The sequence below is a fragment of the Apostichopus japonicus genome, chromosome 22 (assembly GCF_037975245.1).
Source record: "Apostichopus japonicus isolate 1M-3 chromosome 22, ASM3797524v1, whole genome shotgun sequence".
Lineage (NCBI taxonomy): Eukaryota > Metazoa > Echinodermata > Holothuroidea > Aspidochirotida > Stichopodidae > Apostichopus > Apostichopus japonicus.
The window spans coordinates 21,785,932-21,809,493 of record NC_092582.1 but is presented as its reverse complement, the minus strand read 5'-3'; the positions used below and the strand labels follow the sequence as shown (position 1 = coordinate 21,809,493).

The 23,562-nt window shown below is 35.3% G+C and overlaps 2 protein-coding genes across 2 annotated transcripts in view; both read left to right on the top strand.

Moving 5' to 3' along the window:
• The first annotated feature begins 340 nt into the window (after positions 1-340).
• LOC139963501 (choline transporter-like protein 2) lies at positions 341-18,321 on the top strand. Its single transcript, XM_071964323.1, has 20 exons — positions 341-521; positions 5,375-5,423; positions 5,724-5,797; positions 6,250-6,331; positions 6,661-6,745; positions 7,295-7,444; positions 7,696-7,768; positions 8,385-8,526; positions 9,255-9,338; positions 9,846-9,958; positions 10,134-10,256; positions 11,046-11,145; positions 11,688-11,871; positions 12,230-12,471; positions 13,152-13,246; positions 13,422-13,528; positions 14,007-14,080; positions 14,589-14,754; positions 15,112-15,196; positions 16,322-18,321. The coding sequence occupies exons 1-20, from the start codon at positions 455-457 to the stop codon at positions 16,438-16,440; spliced, it is 2,214 nt and encodes a 737-aa protein (XP_071820424.1). The 5' UTR covers positions 341-454; the 3' UTR covers positions 16,441-18,321.
• A 506-nt stretch (positions 18,322-18,827) lies between these two features.
• Positions 18,828-23,562, top strand: part of LOC139963502 (uncharacterized) — a 74,448-nt gene continuing 69,713 nt past the window's right edge. The window contains exon 1 of the mRNA XM_071964324.1: positions 18,828-18,982. The gene's annotated coding sequence lies outside the window, so the exon portion shown is untranslated. The remainder of the gene's footprint in view (positions 18,983-23,562) is intronic.

Here is a 23,562-nt window from a genome sequence, read left to right as displayed (position 1 = left end):
GAATAAATTAAATTTATGTTGCCAGTTACTAAGTTCTCCGTAAACAAGGCCTTTTCTTCTGAATGTTTTTCATCAGTAGGCCTAGCTTTAAATGGATCTTTTGTTCTTTCGATCGATAAGGTTTGCTAAGCCCACAATCTCGATGGGCTGCTATTGAAATTTGACGTACAATTTCTTTTGTTACACCTTGCAGACCAAATTGTTCTGTAATACTCTTATTGTCCTGCTCACTCCCAAGTTGTAGCAACAGTGGGGAAAGTTTACACCGTGACGTCAGTTAACCTTTGTCATGTTAATTACTTTCTCCTGGCAAGGTACTTCTCAGCTTCCAGATTGTGGCCCTTTTGTAAAGTTAGTGTGATTAGTTGATGGTGTTTGGTACCGTATTAAAATCGCAATCTGGATCTTAACAAGGAAATATAGGAAGTTATTAAATATCTGCTATAATTGGAAAATGGGAAAAAACAAAGTGGAAGATAAAGAAGAACTCATTGCAGATGACGAGAAGAAAGGAAAACATGGTAACGTACATCTTCATCTTCTTCGAAGTAACAAAGAAACCGACTAAGCCTGATCCCGCGTTGTAGTATGCCGCGTTGCTAAGCAAATCAAAATTTACTACGTTACTTGAAAGAAACAGGCCTAAGTTAGCCTAAGCTATGATACGGCCAAGGTGGTTGACGCAAAAAATATGAAAGCAAATAACCAAATCAAAAGTTAACTATCCAACAACCCCGGCCGATGCGTCCCATTTTTAAGGATGGATTGTTTTGCTTGAATAAAAGTTCGCGGAGCAGCTTAAGTCGGAAGTTGGCTAACTGGTTATGGAAGTCGAAAATGGTCCTTGGAAAACTTGGACGTGATACTTCCATGATTGATATAGTCTGAATCTGAATGGTTTAAGTCCGCAAAAATCCTTCTAGATTACATAAACGCCGACCAACTGAATAGTCTAGGAATGCTTACTAGTTAACTTACAAATGTAGCATAATACCAGCCCTTACTAAAATATAATACTAAGTCTATATTTATTATTAACTGCAACAATATCCATATAAATATGTAATGTATACTGAGTAGGCCTAGGCTACCTCCACTGTCAACAGTCTACAACCAGTCTGGATTAGGTTCTGTAAAACATTGTAGACTAATGTAAATTGTAGGGTTCCATGGGTCACATTAATGTTTTATAAATCTTTCAGGCTGCACTTTGCCCACCCCATAAGTAAGACATGATATCACATTTTTACCATGCAGGTCTTCCTTTTTGTCAGTAAAGATTATTTAACAAGTCAATAGGGACAATTTTCTGTCTGACGTAACAAGTTAAACACTTTAAAGTCATTAATATTCAGAAGCCTAGGTCTAGAAGTTATTTTTCACTATAGACGTCAGTTGTTTTCCAATGTGATCCCAACAGGTCATAGCATTATAGGCCTAGTACATTTGTTGGGCAGTTCTAGGCCGTTTCAGAACCTCATGTACAATAGCATGGTGGGCTCATAATTGAAACTTAAGGATTTGATCAACGATGTCTATCAAGGAAAAAACCAAATCACTCAACTGTATGCATTTGTCATATGTGTAGTTCCTCAGAAATGTAGCGATCTCAAAATATTTATTGTTCTGTGCCTACGCAACGTACAATTGAGCAGAATTTGACCACAAAATGTTTGCCGTTTCAAGCTCTTTCATACCCCATAATTGACACCTGTATCCGTTGATGTAAGCTAACTGTAAGTGTACATGACATCCATTGACTCTGATGACATTTGCTGAGCTCTGAGCTTCTAAGCTCAGACAGGTCAGGTCCCAGAGAGTAGTGTTATCATATTGAGGTATTTTTGGTTATTTTTAGGGAGTATGATTTCCAAATGCCAAAATACATGCAAAACTGGAGGGAGCCTGAGGGTGTTAACAACTTAAAACAAAACACAATTTGATTAGCACATACCTGAAATGGATTCAAATTCATGAAATATGTAACTCTGCTTCGCTGCAGAAAGTTTATGTTGCCTGCTGTATTGTTGCTGGTAATATTTGAAGATGCGTCAATTACAAAGTTGCGTAAATTATGAAGCCTTTACCATATATTAGCCTGATACCCTAGAATGTGTTTGACAATAGAATAACAGGTAAAGACAATCATAAAGTCTATAGCTAATAAAAGCATCCACATTATAAAACATATCCACATTATAAAACAAAGGTTTGTTAACAGTTACTGGCACTTAACTACACTAGTAAAGTTACATTGCAAATTGCTATGGCACAATGCACAAAGTCTTCTTCACAAATTGAACTCACAGTATAATTATTAAGGGTAGAAATTCAGTTAACCTCAAAATCTCTATGCAATATATTCAATCTCTAAATTATAAACTTTCTTTTTAAGTAAATCAGAATTGTCTGTTCCAGGCATTGCTAATTAAATTCACACCCTGTGTTAAAGCATAATTTCAATGCAGATCACCCCAAAACTAATAAAACTTTATTAACTCATCCACTCTAATAGGGAGTATGAGATACTCTACTTTCCTTTGCCAGTTGGGCCATATACACAGCTATATGTCAGCTGCCATAGCAACATTTGCCATGGTATTGGTTAATTTTCCTGAGTAGCTACTCTCAGCCATGGTAGGGTACCCCAGGGTGAACAGTCTAACATGCCCATGGATGGGTGTGTGTCCAATTTTATGTAACAAAAATCCTCCTAAATGGCTGTTGTTTTCAAACCCAGTGGGAAGGTACCCCAGGGTGGCCCCATGTGTCTCACAGATCCCAAGGTCACATCAAATTGAGTGAATTTCAAATTTTGTTTAGGGGGAATTCAAATGACAGGGAACATTCGCAGTTATAATGGAAATGTGGAATACTACTAATATGTACAGTAGTTGCCTCAGAACTGAGGTCAACAGACACATGGTTAAAGGTCTATATCGTTCATTTGAAATCAGTGCTTGCTGGCTGTGAGATGTGCACCACCATGGATTGCCCTCTTGTACTTCTGTGTCCTCCCTGTACACAGTTTAATGTACAGTATATACAGTAATTGTCAAAAACCTCTCAAGCAGCCCCCATATATTTCCTTTCAAGTTACAGTTAAAATAACAACATAATAATTTACTGTTTGTCTAATTAAATGGTACAACAACAGAAGAATAGGGATTCCGTTAGTATAGGCAGTGTTTGTTCAATATTGTACTTACCTTCAACAATGTGTAAACAGGGATTCACATAATCTGTTGTTAGAATAGGTGGTTACCATCCAAAGGAACTTCTTGCACCATGAAAATAGTTGATCAAAATACTGTAAACTTGTTGCATTAATAAGTAGCACAACAGATGTTAAATATTAAAAAATACTTTCTAAATTTCAGAACAGACCTCAAGTTATTTTTTGTTTACATAATGAAGCAGAAAGACATCTTAGTTTTAAAAAATTTGAGAAAAGCTGGTTTAAAATTGTTTGGAACTGCCATGGGAAGAAGGTGCTAAATACCAGCTTATGATACTGCTTACAGTATAGAGATGTGACAAGACAATTTGCAGCTAACATTTCAGTTAGTCAATATACTGAATCTCTGTAGGAATTGGATAATGTTTTTGAAATACGATAGTAGCTCTAATATGTTTTATCACAGTACCTGTAGTTTATTCATGAAAGTTCAAACAACAAAAGTGTTAAATAGTAAAAGTAATGTTTGGTTTGAGTAAACATACTTTGCAGGCATTAATATGTTATTTATACAGAGACTGTTTTTCGACAAAGATGTCAAAAGTGGCATTTTAAATTGAAACAGTTCAAGAGAACAGGATTGTGTGAATGGTAACCTTGTTTTTGACTTTTTTTTCATCGTATTCTTGTATGTCGTGCACAGAACTGCATCATGTTTCAAAAAAGGATTTTTCAGTGGAAATGAGAAGTCTAGTAAATGATAAACTTACCAACATACTTTTTTTGCGATGCATTTGAAAAGTACCCAGTACTGTACATCATTCTTTTCCTTATTTCAGTATCTTTGTTAAATCAAAGTATTTTGCTTCTTTTTTTTTCTATCTTTTTTTTGTTTTTGTCAACAGTCATGTTAACAGTATTTCTGTTTTCAAATGCCCTTTTATATTTTTTGCTACTGTCCTGTGTGTTATGTGTTTTACTATTTTTTCTTGGGTGTGTATATACAATAATACAAGGTAAAAGATTTGAATTGTAATAGATCTAATTGCTTGACTATGTGTGTATGTGTGTGCATTTATACCTGTATGTACAGTACAGCAGAAATTTCTGTCAAATTCCTTTTGCACAGTTTTTAAATCAATTGTGTGTATTGTAAAGTCTGCATCATTTGAGTTGCTATTAACAGAGGAGATCTACCTATTGAAATCGGTAATGAGTAAACACAATCAAAGGCTTCCTGGTATTGATATGTTCTTAGTCCAAATCAATGCACTAAGAGGTTGTAACCATGGTCACCAATTGTGAAAAGTGTACACAACATACAGAATGTAATGAATTTCTCACCCCATTAATTGCTGTTGCAAAGTGCAAAATTGTACTACTCATGTACGAGTCATAGTAATGTTCAGTTCAAAAACTGCAGTAACAAAATGCAGAATTGATGAAACTTTTGTACATGTGCAGATCATATACCTGTTTGATATTTTGCAATAGCTTTGTAGCATCAGACAGTTGATATCAGTTTGGGTAACCTTTGCTAATATTACTGATACAAAAATATAAATTTTGCAACAAGTTTATGAAACTAATATACAAGTGAAAAGATGTACAGTACAGTGAAGCAGTTATTGTGAACATGAACCATAGAATTTGATAAGTAGCAAACTTCAGAGAATTCAAATCTTCTATTCAAAATTTGAACACTATAGTATTCCCTGCATAATACAGGAGCACCATACCGAGTTGCTATTTTCATCAATTCATCTAGAACTAGTCTTCTTTAAAAACAAAAAAGACGTTCATCTCCAGATCATGTCTTTGTTTTAATTGCGATTATTCTTTGTATTTAGTATTATAAGTACTATAAGCAAACCCAGTCATTCAAGCACACAATTATTTCTGTCCGCTTTTTTGATTGATTAGGGGCCACTGTGACATAAAAGATATTACATAGAAGTAACCTAGCAAGATTGTCCTTAATCTCAAGCTGGGTGGTGAGATAAGGGTTTGTGTTACATTCTTAGAGTGCACTCACATTGAGCAGTAATGGTACAGTATGTTGTATCTGAAAGGACTCTTATCCATTGTGCACTGGCATAGACATGTATAGGATATTGTAAATACTGTTTAAAACTTGTACTACTTTTTATTGACTTTTTGATCAATTTTGACCACTCTTTTCTTTCTGTCCTGTAGGAACACCAAAGACATATGATCCAGAATTTAAAGGACCAATTAAAAACAGGTAAGAAGGATAATGACGGTCTAATGTTATATAAATTGAAGGCTCTGAATATAACCCGAGACAATCACAGTGAATGCTATGGAAATTTCTATGAAGGTTAATTTACCAATTTTAGGAACGTGCCACACCAATTATGTAACTCAGATAGTTACCGTAGCAGGATAAAATCAATCACATTAGATTGGGTCACGGACCAGAAATTATGCCTTGATATTTATATTATGGATAAAAACAACATTTAGAACGTCATGCACTGAAAATGTAATATTTCATTCTGATATACATATTTATATCTTACAGAGGCTGCACAGATATAATCTGCTGTATTTTTTTCATCATCTGTATCGGAGGTCTCGGATTTGTGGCTTATCTTGGTAAAATTTCTTATGATCCCATACTGTATTAATTCAAATATTGTTTTATCATGTAAACTATTGCCTCTATTGAAAGTTCCAAGTACTAGAAATGTGTTGTGATAGGTAAAAGTGATTTAAAACATTCTTTTTGAAACACTGCCCTCTTTTATACAATGATTGGTTATAAAATTGCACTTTAATTGCTAGTATGTATGTGGTGTAAGTGTGTGTAACATGGGTTCTTCACTTACATACAGATATTTTACTTCTCTCTGTTACTCTCAATTTATAACTGAGCTACATTTCAATCTTCAAAGTGAGGCACATGGATTTAATTTTAAACCAGAAGAAACATTGATATTATTGGTTTATATTTCTCACCATAACATGACTTTTGTTTGACAATTAAGTAAATTTTAGTCATAAATATTTCTTTTTTTACTCTTATTCTGGTAATTTTCCCCTTCTAGGTTTCTTCAATGGAGATCCAACCATTTTACTCTATCCGACAGACTCTGATGGGAATGTTTGTGGAAGAGATGCTGCCGTTGCGTAAGTTTCATATTAAGGTCCATTCACCCTGCATTCACCCCGCATTCACCCCGCTTCAAACTGACTGGAAAATAAATTTCCACTAGTACAGCATAGATGATCTACTTTATTTATGCACATTTAGCTACATGCCTAATACATTTATTGATTAACATATCCATTGTTTTCTTCTTTTTCTTTCTTTCATTCAATATTTATTCGCTTTAACAGGACATGAACAATCTGATTGATTGCTCTAGCTGGTTCCTTTAAATATCTTTATAGAGTTTATACTTAATCCACTGGTTGGTCAAATTTTAATGAACTCTTTTCCTTCTTTTTGCCTTCAGTGACAAACCCTACTTGTTCTACTATGACTATTTGGCATGTGCGAGTCTCGACACCTTGGTAGATTTCAGCTGTGGTACACGTCAGGTGAGTTAGTCAAGAAATTTTGGTTATCATATGAAATTACCATCTTTTGCTTAATGCTCAGGCCATTTATATATAAGCGCCTTACAATATATTTTAGCTACTGTACCAGCTCCTTCTGCTGTACATTAAACTACTGTAAGTGTTAAAAACAAAGTTGACACATTATCGTACCACAATTTTCTTCAAAGTATCTTAAATTACATGAAAGTGAATTCTATAACATGCATGTATGCAAGCTTCAGTTCATGGTTACTATAGAAATGCTATACAGTGCAAAGCTTTACTATAACGTTTAATACAAAAAATGTAATGTGATCATCTTTTTGGAGGGGATCAAATTTTGTTTTCAAATAATGGGTTTATCAGTTATAGGCCTTGAACTTGAATAAAAATAGTTGTAATAACTTAAACATCACCTGTTACATGATCAAGTTTTGGTTTTATTTTACTTATACTTATACATTAACCTACACAGGCTTTTTTGCAGTAGATAAGCGTTTTGTTAACGTCTTTGTTTTCTCTCTTTGGGTTATATTTTCTCTGTTGTAGTTATGCGTATCATCCTGTCCTACGGCTACATACGCTCCCTATGCTCTGGTCTCCCTCCTCGGTATATCAGCTGCTGCTATTTTGGAGTGGGATGCCCTCCTCTGTGACTATGGATTTGACCCTCAAACTGAATTCTTGACCGGTGATTATGTAAGTGGTAACCTACTCGTTACACAGTCGAGCTGATCATCGAAAACTCATTCATTCGTAGAATGTGTATAAGTTCTAATTAGCTTGTTTTAAATGGACACAATATTTCATGAAAATAATTCAAATTCTGTGCAAGGATCATCAATGATGGTTTTTGAAATTCATTGATAGTGATTTATGTGGAAAGAGCTTATCCATGTATCCATCTAATCTTAATTTTTCTTCTTTTTTATTTTGAAAAAAAAAAACAGCAAGGTGCTTTGGGATTAGCAAGAATATTTGAAGAGGAAAGATGTGCTGCATATACACTCCATGAAAGTGTCTGTAAGTAAAACTGGTGTTTACCCTTTCCAGACCACTTTTTCTTAGAAATATAACAGATTGGTTAAAATTGACATAAACAGGTTTACGATTTTCAATAATACAAAAACCCATGTCAATGGCCAATGTGTTGTGATTCTAAGTTGTGAGGGAGTTATTTTTTTTTGTGGGGGGGGGGTTGGTTTTATTTTATATATTTATTGCTTAATTCAGTTATGGAAGTTGCCATGAAGCTTCCTGTACAAACAATTTCAGTTATATTCCTGCATGCAAAAAGAAACCCTGGGGTTAAAATATTCCTTTCAAACATTTGCATCATTTGTAAGAGTTTCAGGATTTAGATTTGTTGGTGCTAGAGTAACTTTTGTTTGGTATGTTTTATTAGCTTATAAATGTTATTGATATTAAATTGAAGATCCTTTTTAGATTACTTTATGAACTAATTCTTATAATATTGTGCAGTTTATCAAATTTAACAAGTGGGGGCCTAGTCACCACAAAAGGTTACATTTAATATTATTTAAGTTGTATGATCTTCTTGCCGATGAAAGTTTGAACGGGAGATTCTCATTACAATGAAAAACTATGATATCATGATGAATATATTATCTTCTTGCAGATGTTCAGAGGTGTGTTCCGACCGTGCTGGTACAAGCCATTTCGTCTGTGGATAGCATCTTCACAAATACCACCTCCTACATCCTTACAGCTGATGGTGTATCACAGGGCAATGCAACTGCTCTTACACAAACTTTATCCAGGTAACCTCAAATAACAAAATAGAACCATGTTTGTTAAAAGCTTTCTACCCTGATGTTAATAAAAGTTAATATCTTAAATATTGGACTGACTTGACTTATGAGAGCATGTTGAAAGTCTATGAAAGGGTTTACCTTTATGTTAGGTTTTAACAGTGCAGCATGGTAGGTAATGAGTTAATGTAATAGGCCAACTGAAGTGTATTTCTGAATGTTTAGGTATTTTGCATATAGATGTAAATATAGTTATATGTGTTCATATAGTAATGTTCTTTAGTTTTTTTGGCCATCGAGTACCCCTACTATGGATGAAGTATAGTCTGATTGTTATAAATTATTTCATACATCAAAGGATCTCAGTATAAGCGGCCCACAGGCCGAATATGGTCCTAAAATATTTTTAAAATGCGAAAAATGAGGATCCTGCACTAATTGGGTATGCAGACCGTTAGGACCTTGGGTTTGAGCATCCGACAGGTCTACCCACATAGCTAAATCTGTGTATCAATCTCCATCTAGGTGAGATTTAGATTCTCTCTGGCCCTTTGCCTCTGAACAAAGTTTATATCAACCCCCCCCCCCCATAGGAAAATTAATCGAGACCCTTCACATTCATGTACATTCCTTTTCAACGTTATCCATATATTTGCAACATTCTTTGATATTCACGATTCGGTCGGTTTTGTGATTTGGCGTGACCGTGTTTTTCTTAATCTTCTGTTTTTATCCAGTGTGCTATCCATATATCTCCAGTTACAAGGGTTCTTTGAGGTTCTCTACGAGGATGTGGTTGCCTCTTGGTACATCATTTTAATGTGAGTAGTTGTCAAATTTGACTAAATTATCGATAATAATATTAAAGCATTTAATGATTTTTGGGTCGAGAAATTATACTGAGGCATTATAACTTAAGTTTGATATTATAAATTAAATTATGTATTTGTAGTGGTTTATAAGTACATAACAGTGCACAATATATAAAATTATGTATTTGTAATGGTTAATAAGTACATAACAGTGCACAATACATAATACAGACTTGTTCTCTTGTAGAAAGGACATCAATAAATCATCATAAAGACACCTGAAATATTTTAACCCAATTTCCAAAGTCACTTTATCGCTAGGATCCTCCTCCCTTGAACAATAATCACCTGTAGTTCTGTTGTACAGTTTACTCCTCCTATGTTTCTCTATGCATTTTCTTCCACCTTTAAGTATTATTTGGTTTGATTTTCAGTGCTATATTTGTTCTCCATTTTTTGTATCATGTTTTCATTCTTTATATTTAATGTCAACTTTGGATTTCTTTCTTTTCCCAGTGGTCTGTTCATCGGGATGTTATTGTCCATGATTTTCATCGTCTTGATGAGATGGTTAGCAGGTATAATGGTTTACCTCAGTATGGCCGTCCTCTTCTTGCTCCTCGGTGTTGGTAAGCATTTCTTTAAATTTACAAAGTTGGAATAAAGAGAGTTTTAAAAAATTTCTTCAATGTTATTCCCATTGTTACTGTGCTTTCCATATGAAGTATCTGTTACAATAAACAAAAAAATGCTTTCATTTAAACTTTTCATATTTTTATCTTTTTTTTTTTTTTTGATAATCAGGCACATTTTATTGCTTTTGGTACTGGAAGCAGCTGGAGGGTGTTGAAGGGTCTGATGAAGCGCTGGAGTTTTCCACCAACCTTCTCAGTTACCTCAGGCTGAGAACAACCTGGCTGATCTTTGGTAAGAATAATGGAACTCAACCTTTTTGAAGAACTGAGAAAGAGAATTGTTTGGTGGAGTTATGATGGCTGTGAACAGTGGCGGAGCTAGGGGTATTGGTCAGAGGGGGCGAGAATGGTCTGTATGGGCGTACAGACATTTTTGAGTAAAGATACTCCCTAGATCGCCGGAAATGACCCTTTCCGGGCCTTGCTAATTTGCAGATAAACTAAGAATAAATAGGTGTCATCGCCAACAAAATGTGACAAACGTCAATAGGTATATGAGAGCGCAATAAAAAAGTCAATAATCCCGAATAAGTAAAAAGTGGTAAATAGCTGAAAAGGGCGCCAGCAGTCCATTTGAGTCCATCAGGGGGGCATTCGCCCCCGCCCCCCCTGACTGTATGGATGCTTTGCCACTGGCTGTGAAGTGTTTAATGTTAGTACTAGATTGAAGTGCATCTGGTGACACTGAAAAAGTACTTGAACTGTAGAGGAAAAAGAGATTCAATTTTGTGAAAGGATAATGTAACGGCTGAACCAGCTATTCTGTATAATACAATAGCAGATCCTGTGATGATCACAGGCTATGTGACACTGACTGATAGAACCCTAGCTCCCCATCCAACCCCTCCCCCTACCCCACCCCCACTACTAATCTCCAATGCTGATATAACTCTGTTTGCTTCCCTGTCAGTTGTACCAGTAAGCTAACATGACAATGTGATACGTATTATTTACAGTTTTTTTGCTAAATTAGTATTTTACTTCATGTTGATTCCATAAATGTGTTTTTCTCTCACAACAGGTTGTGTCCTCGGTGGAATCCTGTTGATTCTACTCCTCATCACGATCTGCCTCTGCAACAGGATTCGCATTGCTGTCGCACTGATCAAAGAAGCCAGTAGGTAAGATACGGTTACAGTCTGCGGCAAAACTCTGTACATGATACAATCAGAAAATACAAGCCGACAATTTGCCGAGCAAATCTTATGTACTTAGTTTTTGTAACAAATAAGCAACTAAAGGTAGTTCCTCTGTCTTTCTTAACCAAAATGTAGCATCCTCCCTGGGAATTGTTTAATTCCTAAAACTTGCAGAGCTGAGAATCGGTTTCTGCATGAAATAAAAGGGAGGAGGGTTAAAAAGCAAGAATTAGGGTAAAAATTAAGCATTTTCAGTTACTTTTCACATGATGATTTTGTGCTTTAATCAGTGCTAGAAAAGAACAAAATGACTTCAAAAACTTTCAACAATCTCTTATAGTGTTTGAATGCCATGTGAGCAGGTTTCTTGTAATTCTGTTGCAATTCTTATTTGTTCATCCATGGTCACAAATCTAACCAAGGCAGTCTTCACTGAAGTTTCATAGCATCCATCATCAAGTGTTGTTTGTTTATAGACCCACCCCCCCCCTTCAGTCTGACGGTCAATCTATTCTCTCTTTCAGAGCGGTGGGTCACATGTTCTCGACTCTATTCTGGCCAATCATCCCCTTCATCTTGGAGATACTTATCGTGCTCATCTGGCTGAGCATCGCCCTCTTTGTTTCCACCTCCTACATGAACCACTTCACTGTGGTCGATGCACCGTCTGATTTCACACTTGCAAATGGTACCACTTGTGAATTTGATGTGAGTAGTAGTCAAATCCTGGTTTCTGAAAGCGATTCCTATGAATAGAAAGACATTTTGATTTCATTGCAATGTTGTTGTCACTCACTGTGGTGTTGGCCAGTATATATATACATATATATATATATAGGCTAGATATACCTAGAAATTCACCAAGCCTTATGAATTCATTTTGAGCAATGTAGTATCAGGTTGTAATTTTCACCATTTTCGTCACTGGGAACATTGTATTGCAAACATGATGCTATCCTAGCATGATACTATATCATTACAAACTATTAGTTCATTAGTAATGCATGTATAATAAACATGTTTGTTTCTATGATAAACATGACACCTCTTTTCTTTTCTCTTGTAGACATTTAATGAAACGTATCCGAACACCACAGCTCGTTGCCAGTTTGCAGAGTACGCACTGCCCTGGTATACAGTATACCTTCAGTTCTACAATGTCTTCATGCTCTTCTGGCTGGTCAACTTTATCATCGCTCTTGGACAGATGACCCTAGCAGGAGCCTTTGCTTCGTATTATTGGGCTTTCACCAAGCCTCAGGACATTCCTGCTTTCCCTGTGGTCTACAGTCTGTGGCGTTCCATCAGGTGGGTCACTCACTTCTACTATCAGTAACTTGTTTCCATTGCATGTACAAAATGCAAAGTTTGATTGATACTACAACAGTATATTCCAATTTGAGTTGTTTAACTTTTAATAGCTTTTTGATAAGACCCACTTAATTACTATCATTTGGTATTTTGGCGGTGACAAACTTAAATGAAATGATTACTCACCAGTTCGTCTAGCAAAGCAAAAATAAACTCCGGTCCACTGGGTCGGTCTGTTGCAAAATAAATTAATAGAAAATACAGGATCCATCCATAATTAAATGTATGTTTAGATCCTTCACAAAATACAAAAAGTTGATGTAACGAAATAAAGGAATGCGGTTCCAATAAAATATATCTATAGCAGTCGGATAGGCGATAATGTAGGTGATTAACGTCGTTGGTAGCTTGTCGTGTTGAGCGGTCGAAGTTGAAAGACGAAAGTTGAAGTGGTGTAAGTTCGACTTAGCAATACTACAAGGGTAATTGAGGGCGCTATCAGTTGACGGAAACAGTAGCGGTGTCAAATTACGCCGCTACAGTATAAAAGAGATATAGTAGGATACAAGTTTGGTAGAATTTACACACAAAAACAGACCAAGTTGAAAAAGCTACCTCAGGATTTCACTGTTTACTGCCATTGTTTTTTGTAATTGTTTCTGTTTGTTTTCTTGTAGGTATCACCTTGGTTCCCTGGCCTTTGGATCACTGATCATAGCCATCATACAGTTAATTAGGGTCATCTTGGAGTACGTCGAGAGAAAGCTCAAAGGTAAGATGACGTTTAAGTAATGAATCCACAGCTAACACTAGACTATGTTAAATGATGATACTATGGTTGAGAATGTTGTCATGATGTGACATGCAGAATAACAGAATGTCGTATGTATTATTTTGTATGTATAATATGTAATATATATATGTTTTCTGTATCTGTTGTGTATTAGGCAAAGCAGACAACAAGGTGGTCCAGTACATCATTAAATGTCTGAAATGTCTCTTCTGGCTGGTGGAGAAAGTTATGAAGTTTATCAACAAGAATGCCTACATCATTGTAAGTATACAAGCACTAAATACAGCCACTAAAATAATCTTTTATTCCAGCATTCTGAACAGAATTAAGCTTCCTCAAGAGCTCTATTTCTATATCATACCTCACCGGTTATTATGTGTAAGTCATTGCTTAACACTTGCTCAAAGGTTATGTCTGTGAGACTCCATCTTTGAAGCCTTTTAAATTGTCGTGCAGAATTATTTCCTTGTTTAGTATTTCTATCATAGTCCATCCTGTTTGAAGGTTGCAGAGAAGTGATGAGAACCACTTGGTAGGTGGGTAGGTGGGTAGGTGGGTAGGTGGGTGTGTCAAAGGAGACTTTTGAGTTAGTTAGCAATAGAAGCCTGAAGTTCCCACCCAGTGCCCGCTCCAAAACCTCTCTGACCCAAAAGGCATTGTGTACATGTTAGCATGAGAAATGTATAATTCATTGACAATTACTAAAAGGCACATTTTCATTTGACATTTTCTTTGACAGATTGCTGTCTACGGGAAAAGCTTCTGTTCTGCATCTCAAGAAGCATTTTGGCTACTTTTGAGGAACATTTTGAGGTCAGTTTTGAGCTTACTTTTTTGTTTCAAACCACTGCTTATATTATCATGTGATCTTCCAACTGAGCATTTCATTGTAAACAACACTTGAGCTGAATAGTTAACAGTTACTCAGAATGAAAAAGATGAAATTCTAAGAATCTACAAATATGCTGTACAAACTGAATATAGCAGTGTATTGCGTCAAACTAATTATACGTACGTTTCCTGCAAATTAAACTATAAAGCGTTAAACTGAAGTGTGTGGGTTACAAGTATTTTGAGTCAAGTTGGGTGATACCCACTTGAACTGTGAGTACCACATGACTATATCAGCTGCATAATGCAAGGTTTCAAGACAATAGTACATACTGCTGTAAGTAACCAAGACACTTAGGATAGAATCACTTACAGTGGCAGGGCATTCCTTCCATCTAAATAACTTTTGGTTATTCCATCTCAAAGAGCATAGATTGATTTGAAATGATCAAATTTATACCATTTAAACCTTGATTCTATCTGACTGTAGGGTTGCAGTGGTAAACAACGTGACTGATTACATCCTATTACTTGGCAAGTTAATGGTAACAGCGCTCATCGGTTTAGCATCATTCTTCTTCTTCACCAATCAAATTACAATCGTGAGTTCTTTCCTGGGAATTCCTGATGTCACTTACTACTGGACTCCTATCATTGTAAGTACATAATTTTCATTTCCAAACACTTTTTGAAATATCACAAAATCACAAAATATAACATTTTTTAGCCTCTGAAGAAGATCCTGCTAGGATTCAAACGTCAGGCCAACTTACTTTTACACATTCTCTTACACAGGCTCTCCAGTAGATAAGCAGTTTGCTAACAGTTTTATTGTATTTTGAAAATATAACAGTATAATAAAGAGTTTATGATTGCAATTGAAATCATTTTGAGGATACAGGTTTAGAATGCCCTATAGTTGCAATGGAAGATGATAAAATATTCTCTGCCAAAAAAAAATTGATACTTGCTTTTCTTTTACTAATAAGGTGTATTATCTACTCATTTCACAGATTATTTGCATTGGTACCTACTTTATTGCGTGGTGTTTCTTCAGTGTTTATGACATGGCTGTAGACACCCTCTTCATGTGCTTCCGTAAGTATGATTCATGTTATTACCATTGAATATTCATTAATTTAAATATTCATCAGTTTAATGTGATCATCACATATAGTAGCGGTCCCGGAACCTATCACTAAGCTAAACTTTGAAAACCTTTGGAAGTTGCAGCCAAGTTGGGAGAACTTTCCAAACTCTTTGCACTTATGTCATGCTTCAAAGCACTCGTACTGACAGCATGAATAGTTCCAACATCTTTATCTGATAGATACAAGATATTCATACTTTTCAAACTGTCACTGCTAATGATGTTGACGTGTGACGTAAAAGGTACAATATTGTACTAACTGTATCAAAGTTGTGCCAATTTGAAATTCAGTTACTCAATGACTTTTCAGATATAGGAGTTATTTCCTACCTGTCAACTGTATGTTCTTGGCAGTAATTGCACAGCCAGTAACATTTACAGTTTTATGTGTAGATGTCTATTATTATATGATATCCTATCATCTTAAGTCTCTTTTTTTTTCTTTTCCTTTTATATATTAGTTATTATTCCTCTTAACATATTTAATAATGACTTCTCTTTATTAATTTATATTTATTTTGGAATGAATAAATGAAATGGCTTGATCCCTGTAATCTCATGTTTAATTCAGTGAGTTGGTTCTAAACAGGGCATGACCATGCTTAAAGGCATTGAAGACTTGCCCCAAACCGCGTGCTGCCTCTGAAAAAGTTAACTTTCTGTTGCTTGCAAGTGAAGTTTTCTTCATGTCGCTACAAAATGCAGATAGTAATGAAACGTGATACCTTGTTATCTTTTATCTAGATGTGAGATGTCCATCGCTGCTATGTTCACTGTGCTGTGGGTATTGACCGTAGCTGCATGTATTGACTGTACACTAGTGTCTAATTACCGATGGTAGCAAGCTGTGTGTGTATTTTATGGGATCAATGGTGGTGTCTAACACTTCTGTTACACCTCATTTAAAACTAGGTCAGATTACCGACATCAGACGTTTCTTTGTGCGCGAGTCTTCACTCCCTTTATTACTGCTGTGTACTGCAAGAAATGTAGCTGTGATATTCAAATCAAGAAAAAGTACTGTAAATGTTTATGTATTTGAAGACCAAATTACTATTTTTTTAAATTTACAGTGGAGGACTTGGAGAGACATGATGGCTCGGCCGAAAAACCATTTTATATGTCAAAAGAGCTAAAGGGTTTAGTGGGTAAGAAAAACAAATTTGAAGAAGCCGATAGCGATTCGGAGTAGATTGTTACGCACTTGAAGAAGCTACTCGATGATGTCATCTGTGGAATATTCATGCACTTCCTGTAAGATCGGCGGGCAGGCCAAGACTTTGCAGTAAATCGGTGGGAAACCTTAGGCTGTCGATACAAGAAAACGCAATGATATATATATATGTATATGCCTAGTTTTCCAGTTTAGTGTTGGGGGGAGAATGTACAATTTAAGTAAGATGAAAGAAGATGTTTCTTGGTGTAAGAAAAGTTTGCTCACTTATAATGAATGCATCTTTTATAATGTACACATTGTGGGCACTATAAACTTTTGCTCCACAAGGGCTGACTATAAACTAACCAGAAATCTGGTCACTTGAAAAGGCATTCTATTGTTTGGAAGTGATGCATCATATCAAAAAAAATCCAAATAATGAAATAATAATCTCATTCAGTGAATTTTTATATATTGTTTTTTACTTTTTTCTTTAACTTTTTTTTAAAACTTTTCTTAAAACTTTTTTTTACATGTAAATATATAATCTTTATGTAACATATATTAATCCTGCAAAATTTGATCTTGAATTTATTATGCAGTATAGTGACTGATAGGAATTTTACAAACCAATTTTACAATAACATTCCAATTTTGGGATATGTTTTATAATATTGCTCCAGTCCCAGAATGATTGATTAACTTTATTCCTTGTGTTTTATCACATATGTCACTGTTTGACCTTTGGAATTAATGAATTCTCAGTGTTGATTCAAGCTACATTGATCATATTCTGTAGTTGTGTTTAAAAATAAAACTATCCTTTCTTCTTCATAAATGAGAGAGAAAGTAAAAAGTAGTCCCTGTTTTTTCATTCTCTAAAGTGTTAATTGGATTAATAAATAAATTTGAAATGATTGCCAAAGGTATTCCATACCTTTTCTAATTAACAAGCATCCACCAATGTTAAAGCAATCATGAGCAAGATGCCATGTGATGAATATATATTAATCGACACACTGTTTGCTTTTGGGTTTTGGAACTGCATTGGGTTTGGCATGTAAACATTGACTAAAAGATTTAGTAAAATTTTTCAATTAATTTCCTTTGTTACATGTCAAAAGTAAATTAACCTCTGAGCTATCCTTTCAATGTGAAGTCAGCCATTTGTAGCTGCTAAGTTCTCATTATTCAAAATAAGCTTTGATCAATCAAGCTTGTGAACTGCATTGCTATAGAATTTAGTATCAAATCCGGCAGAAATATTAAAACGGTGCAAAATCTAGTCTTTCACTTTATTAAGGTTGCAGATCATGATGCAAATTTGACATCATTCTCCACATGAATTAAAATGGTTTATTTTATCATTTTGGAATACAAATTGAAGCAGAATATTATTATTTTTAAGAAAGAAGATATTTTTTTGTAAAGTGTAAAGATGTATATATTTTGCATGACATAACAGGTTATGTTGTCTTCCATCGTAGAGTGTAATTGGTGCAAAGAAGCACTCTGACTGGGATGTGGGGTGGGGAATGGGGGGGGGAGGGGTGAAGAAATTGTATTGATAAGAGGGTGCAAGGAAAATAAGTTTACAGGAAGTGGTCATGAAAAATGGAGGATGTATTTTTTGATTTGGAATAATTCATTTTGAGCTACCATTCTATTAATATTGATTTTAAATGTACAATCGGGCGATATGTATATTATCTCAGTTACCTTCTACATATACAAATTCCTATTTTCTGTGACTATGTAATTGTAAATAAATGTTTTGTAATTTGTACTCTTACTTTGAAATCTGTCCTCATTTTGTTAGCAACAATGAAAAACACATTGATGATGATCATGTAATAGTCAGTCGATGCAAATAGATAAGACAAGCTCAAAGTTTTGTACAAAAACTTGAAATTCAAAGAGTTCTTTCTGACTTTCATTTCACTTTGCATTTTTTCTACTATTTTAATTACCTTTTTTTAAAGTTGAAATTCCATTCAATGTTGTAAAAGTATTTCCATTGTTTCAAGTATTTTGTTCTTTATTTTCCATTTCGCAAATACCAAGTGAACACCCAGGCCGATAGTTATTACCAACATGGCGCAATATGACTTTTCTCTTCTGGTTTATCTATATCAATCTAGCGACCTCAACTTGTCAGTAACTTCAATCAGATGACAAGTAGCCTAACATACAACATTTATCCAACTTTTGCTGTATGCTATTTTGATTGCTCTTTCATCTGATAGATCCTTGATGTGACGACCTTAAAGCAAATGATATGTATCAATAATTCGAACATGCTTTTCCTTGAACAGAAATCGAGAGGTTAAAATTTGAACCTTTTCATGTTTTGCGTTCATTCTAATTTCCACCAACCGAGTACTTGATGATAATCTGGAATAAAACCAGCTCTCCTTTCTGGTTACTAAGCAATCTCCATTAATGCATTGCACAATATATTTGATCGTGTTGACAATATATCGATCAGAACAGTTTCATTCGGTGGTGATTTATTTACCGAAGGACCAATCTCTCGAAGCTGGTCATTTTTTGGACTACCTGAATCCAATGCAGCTAGGTAAGTTATAAGGCTGATAGTGTGTCCAAATAACCTTGTTTTGCCATCCTGCTTTCTCATTTCATAGTAGCCTAAATCAAATTTTAGTTGAATCTGCCGCGTACTCTGGCAGACTACTGTGAAGTCTGGAGATCTAAGGTAAACCTTGGATGTAACGCTAACAGGCTAGGACTTGATGGACCAGCCGACACTTTTCATCCAGGCCAATGTTATGTACATTAGGCGTATGACTGTAGTGTTACTGCCTACTCCTAGGCCTATGTCAATATTGGAAGAGTAAAGTGTGAACTGAAGGACTTACGGGGGCAAGTCATACATATATCAATAGATCTGTGTGAGCAGTAGACATAAAAGTGGAATGCTGGGTTATCGATTCCGAACATTCATTCCTGTCATTAGATTAGAGTGAACTTAACAATAACAGTAGTCCTTGGATAGGCCAAAGCCTAACCATAGGTCTTTTAGAGTAGAGGATGTTTCTAAGGTTACTGTTCAGCATTTCACATACTAATGTTGGCCTACTACTTATGACAAGAGCCTGTTGAATGTTTGGTGCATTTTGAGACATTGACCATTCTAACATTTCATGTTGAAATGGACAACAGTGGTTTCGTGTTGACGATCACTTGTTACCGTGATAGCCCTCTTATACATGTAGTCAAGTCATTTTTGGCATATATGCATTACTTTGTATTGATTATGTTGGGAGCACACAGATCACAAACTGGATTTCTGCCGATACCTCAAATTACATATTATCCTGTCATGATGAAATTTCTGTTTCATACATATATCATTGTACTCACCTTTATATCTTTGGTACAGATGTCCATATATATTTGTATGAAGGTGGAAAGTTAGTTTTGACATATTAGCCTAATAACAAATCAGTGAATAATTTATCTGGCATTGTATAGATATTTGCTCTACAAAATGGAAAATATTTGGTATTCAAATTCAAAGATACATAGCAGGTTGCCACATAACCATGGTTTACTATTTTCAATGTTTACAGGAAAATAACTAATAAGCCCTAGAACTGCTACACAAAAGTGAGCCAAATTATTTCCTGCAAATTAGTACCAGTGCCAGACAATTTTTTTTTCAACGTACTAGTAGCCCGTCTGGCTTTTTGTCCTGAGATTGTAGTAGCCCAGAAATAATTTGAGAATGCCCCTGACAAAATTTTTAACATTGTCATGTCTTCCATTCCCATATATAGACAAAATAACACTATTGAAATTTGCTTCCAGACGGCCTTACTATAAGCACTTGCTTAAATTGTTTGTACCCAGCATAACGGAACTGTGCACATAAAATGTAAGGCCTTTGCATCAAAATACATCACAAAATATTTCTGACATTTCATGTGATGATCATAGATAGAAGCCATTGTATTTTGCAAAATTAGGATTCATAAATTATTAATTGTTTTGCTGCTTTTCAGTAGCCCTGGAGGGTATTTCAATTTCAGAGGTTCTCGTGCATAACATGCCAAAACACTCTCACAGCAAAAAATTATTTCAGAAAATTTGTTCATTATCCAAAAGCTGTGCTTAATTCATATCATGTCTGAAACTTTTGCAACACTGAAATTATTTACATGTAAACTAGATTGTACAGTAGGTCAGAGTTGAATTGCACTACCAGTTACATCATAGATGTGTTCACTGAAATGGGACTGTTAGCAATACTCTCAGATGTATTTGTTAGTGTTGAGTTTGATATCGGAGTAGTAGACGTTGACCAGGAACTGGTGTCAACAGAGATGCAAAGTTCAAAGTTCAAATTTATAGGATTGAAAAGTGCAATAGAGTAGACATAGGTAAAACTTGTATCAACATTTCTGAATACACAACCCAGGAAGTTGTAAAGTGTATTGTTTTTCTATTGATTAATTAAGTTTTAATTAGCTTTTCTTCTGTAAAAAGCTCTTTGTCATCCTGTAACTGTTCCAGGAAGAAAGGTATGTTTATAACTTCCCCTTAACTGCAAGGACAAAGCTATCATATTAAGCGGTTATGAAATGGCTATAAATAACTTTTAACAAGAGAGCAAAGTAATGCCATGAATTTACACATACTGGCAGTCTGTTATATTTTGCTATATATTTGATTGATTGTGTAATACTGTAGTAAACCTCCATGGAAAGTGCTGCTTAAACTTGAGAAATCTAGTTCAATCTTATTCATCACTATATTTTTGTTTTTGTGTTTTTTCGAGTTTGAGTTTGTTCACATTCGCTGTGGTTCAGTAATGAAGTTGTGGGCAATTATGATGAATGCTGAAATGCATCACTTTATCCAGTAGGCCAATAATTGCCTGTAAAGTCCGTCCAGTGAATGTCATTGGTATTCTGACAAAGTGGTTGACTAATGACTACCACTTTGTTATTCACAGCTTCTAGTTTACAGACTTAATACTATTCTAATGTTTCCAGCATGCTATTTATAGATGTTCTCTTTGAATAGACTTTACTCTTCAGATACGCTGTAACTTGCAAGTTAAAACACTTTTGCAACTGGCATTGAATGGAAAATGTAATTTCGTGTACAATATTACTTCTTGGTCACTTTTGATCGAGAAACACGAGCTAGACCATTGTTCTGTTTGTGAACAGGAAAGTTCTGATATGAGTAATGATATAACTTACCTGGTACATACATTCCTGCAAGATATCTAAAAACGATATTTATAAACCTTCGGCTGTAAGAGGAAGGAAAATGATGATTAGATTCACAAAACTCGAACAAGCCATTTCCAGTTTTTAGGACTGGAACGTGTCATGATTGCCAGGATATCAGCTTTAGCTAATTTCCTCAGCTATCATAAGTGACTGTCATGATATGCTCAATCCAAAGCCGGTCTTTTACCAGCTAGGTCGCTACTACCCGAAAAAGGTTTAATCGTAAGGACAATGCCATCTGCATCGTTGATGTTAATTGGCACGTTTTGACCCAGATTATACAGATATAGGGGTCAGTTTAGCAAATTGAAATTCATGAAGAACGTGACTACTACACCAAAGTTCATTCACATCGATCTATACTAGAACATGATTTCCATATTATTATACCATTTGGAAATGTATATATATCCTGGCCCAAGCTATGAACTGTTGATGACTGTGGAAGCAGGATATCCTGATTCCTACTTTCCTATCCACCTCAAGTCCTCAACCATGGATCACCAAAAAATAACAGTTGGATAGCTCCGTTTTTTTATAGCACAGGACCTATAATCCCTATCCATCCCTTGTTGCTTCCTATCTTTATCTCTCTTACAATGGAAGTGGTTATATAGTATATACAGTAGTGTTTATCACCAACTAAGGGCTGGATAGTTCAGTAGAACGCAGAAGCTCTATTATCCTTCCCTTGGAATGTCCTGTCAATGTCCAAGTCAACCTAACAAATCTTTTTTATTCAAGTCTTAAGTTCTGCAACCCTGTACAAAACTGCAAAGTGAATTGTGTGAACACAGTACCTCACTATTCCATCCAGGTTCCGAATTAAAATTGCCCTGCTTAAATTACAGAGAGCTTAAAATGGATTATTGAGAGTACTAGTCCACAGTCAGGTGCTGGTTGCAGAGGCAGGATATGCTATGGTTTACTACAACTTTCATAAACCAGCACAAAAATGAATTGCCACTTAAAGTATTTAACTATGGTATCTTATTAGGCTTGGACTGGTAGTGATGTTATAGACATGCTCAGTCTCTCATGCCAGCACTGTAACTAGATGTGATCTCAGAATTCACACGAGTATTCCCTGTCTCAGGTTAGCATATATCTCCATGGAACAGTACTAAAGCTTTACTTTTATGTTCCATGTTCAAGATTAATGTACATAGCTGTTTACATGGAAATGTCAATATTACAGGACCAGGCAGATATTCATTACCTAGTGCAATAAATATTACCTTACCTTGAAATTAGAAGCCAAATCAAATAAAGTATGAGCTAGAGATATGTGATATCTGTATGATCAGCTGGCTGAGCTCTCTCTCCATGGACAAACTCATAAATTATGCATGAGTAACAATAGATCGCATGCAGCACTTGTTGTCATCACATGTGTAAACAGTTTGGCCTTATATATAATTCAGCCATATATAGCAGCTTGCATTGTATCCATGGTAGGACTACACTTTGTGTTGTAAATTTTGAAATGAAAACAGTGCTGCAGCTGTATGTAGTATTAATGTTTAAGTCAGATTGGTAGGGTCTGCAAAGGGAGTGAAGAGAGGGTGATAGGGATAGGTGAGGGGTGACAAGGAATCGAGGGTACTTTATATCAGGTTGTGTCATGTACTAATTTACACCATACTTGATATAGAATTAGAGAAATAAATAAAGAGGCATGAAGTTATAACAGTACTACACTATTAAAGTTTATGAAATTTGTTTCACCTGTGTGATCTTCGATCAATATATAGCTACCATGCTACATGATATTTAAGTACAGCATACTTGTATTCATTAGGAGGGAGTGCAGCGCTGTGCAACGAACCGTTGCAATAAAGTAGTGTCTAATTTACCAGGCCTTGGTATTGATCGAATATATGTAAACACAAGG

Excerpts from the sequence above, each read along its gene's own strand:
- LOC139963501 (XM_071964323.1), top strand. The coding sequence starts at position 455 with ATGGGAAAAAACAAAGTGGAAGATAAAGAAGAACTCATTGCAGATGAC. Across the intron at positions 5,424-5,723 it reads AAAGGACCAATTAAAAACAG|AGGCTGCACAGATATAATCT; the intron begins GTAAGAAGGATA and ends TATATCTTACAG. Across the intron at positions 12,472-13,151 it reads AGTCTGTGGCGTTCCATCAG|GTATCACCTTGGTTCCCTGG; the intron begins GTGGGTCACTCA and ends GTTTTCTTGTAG.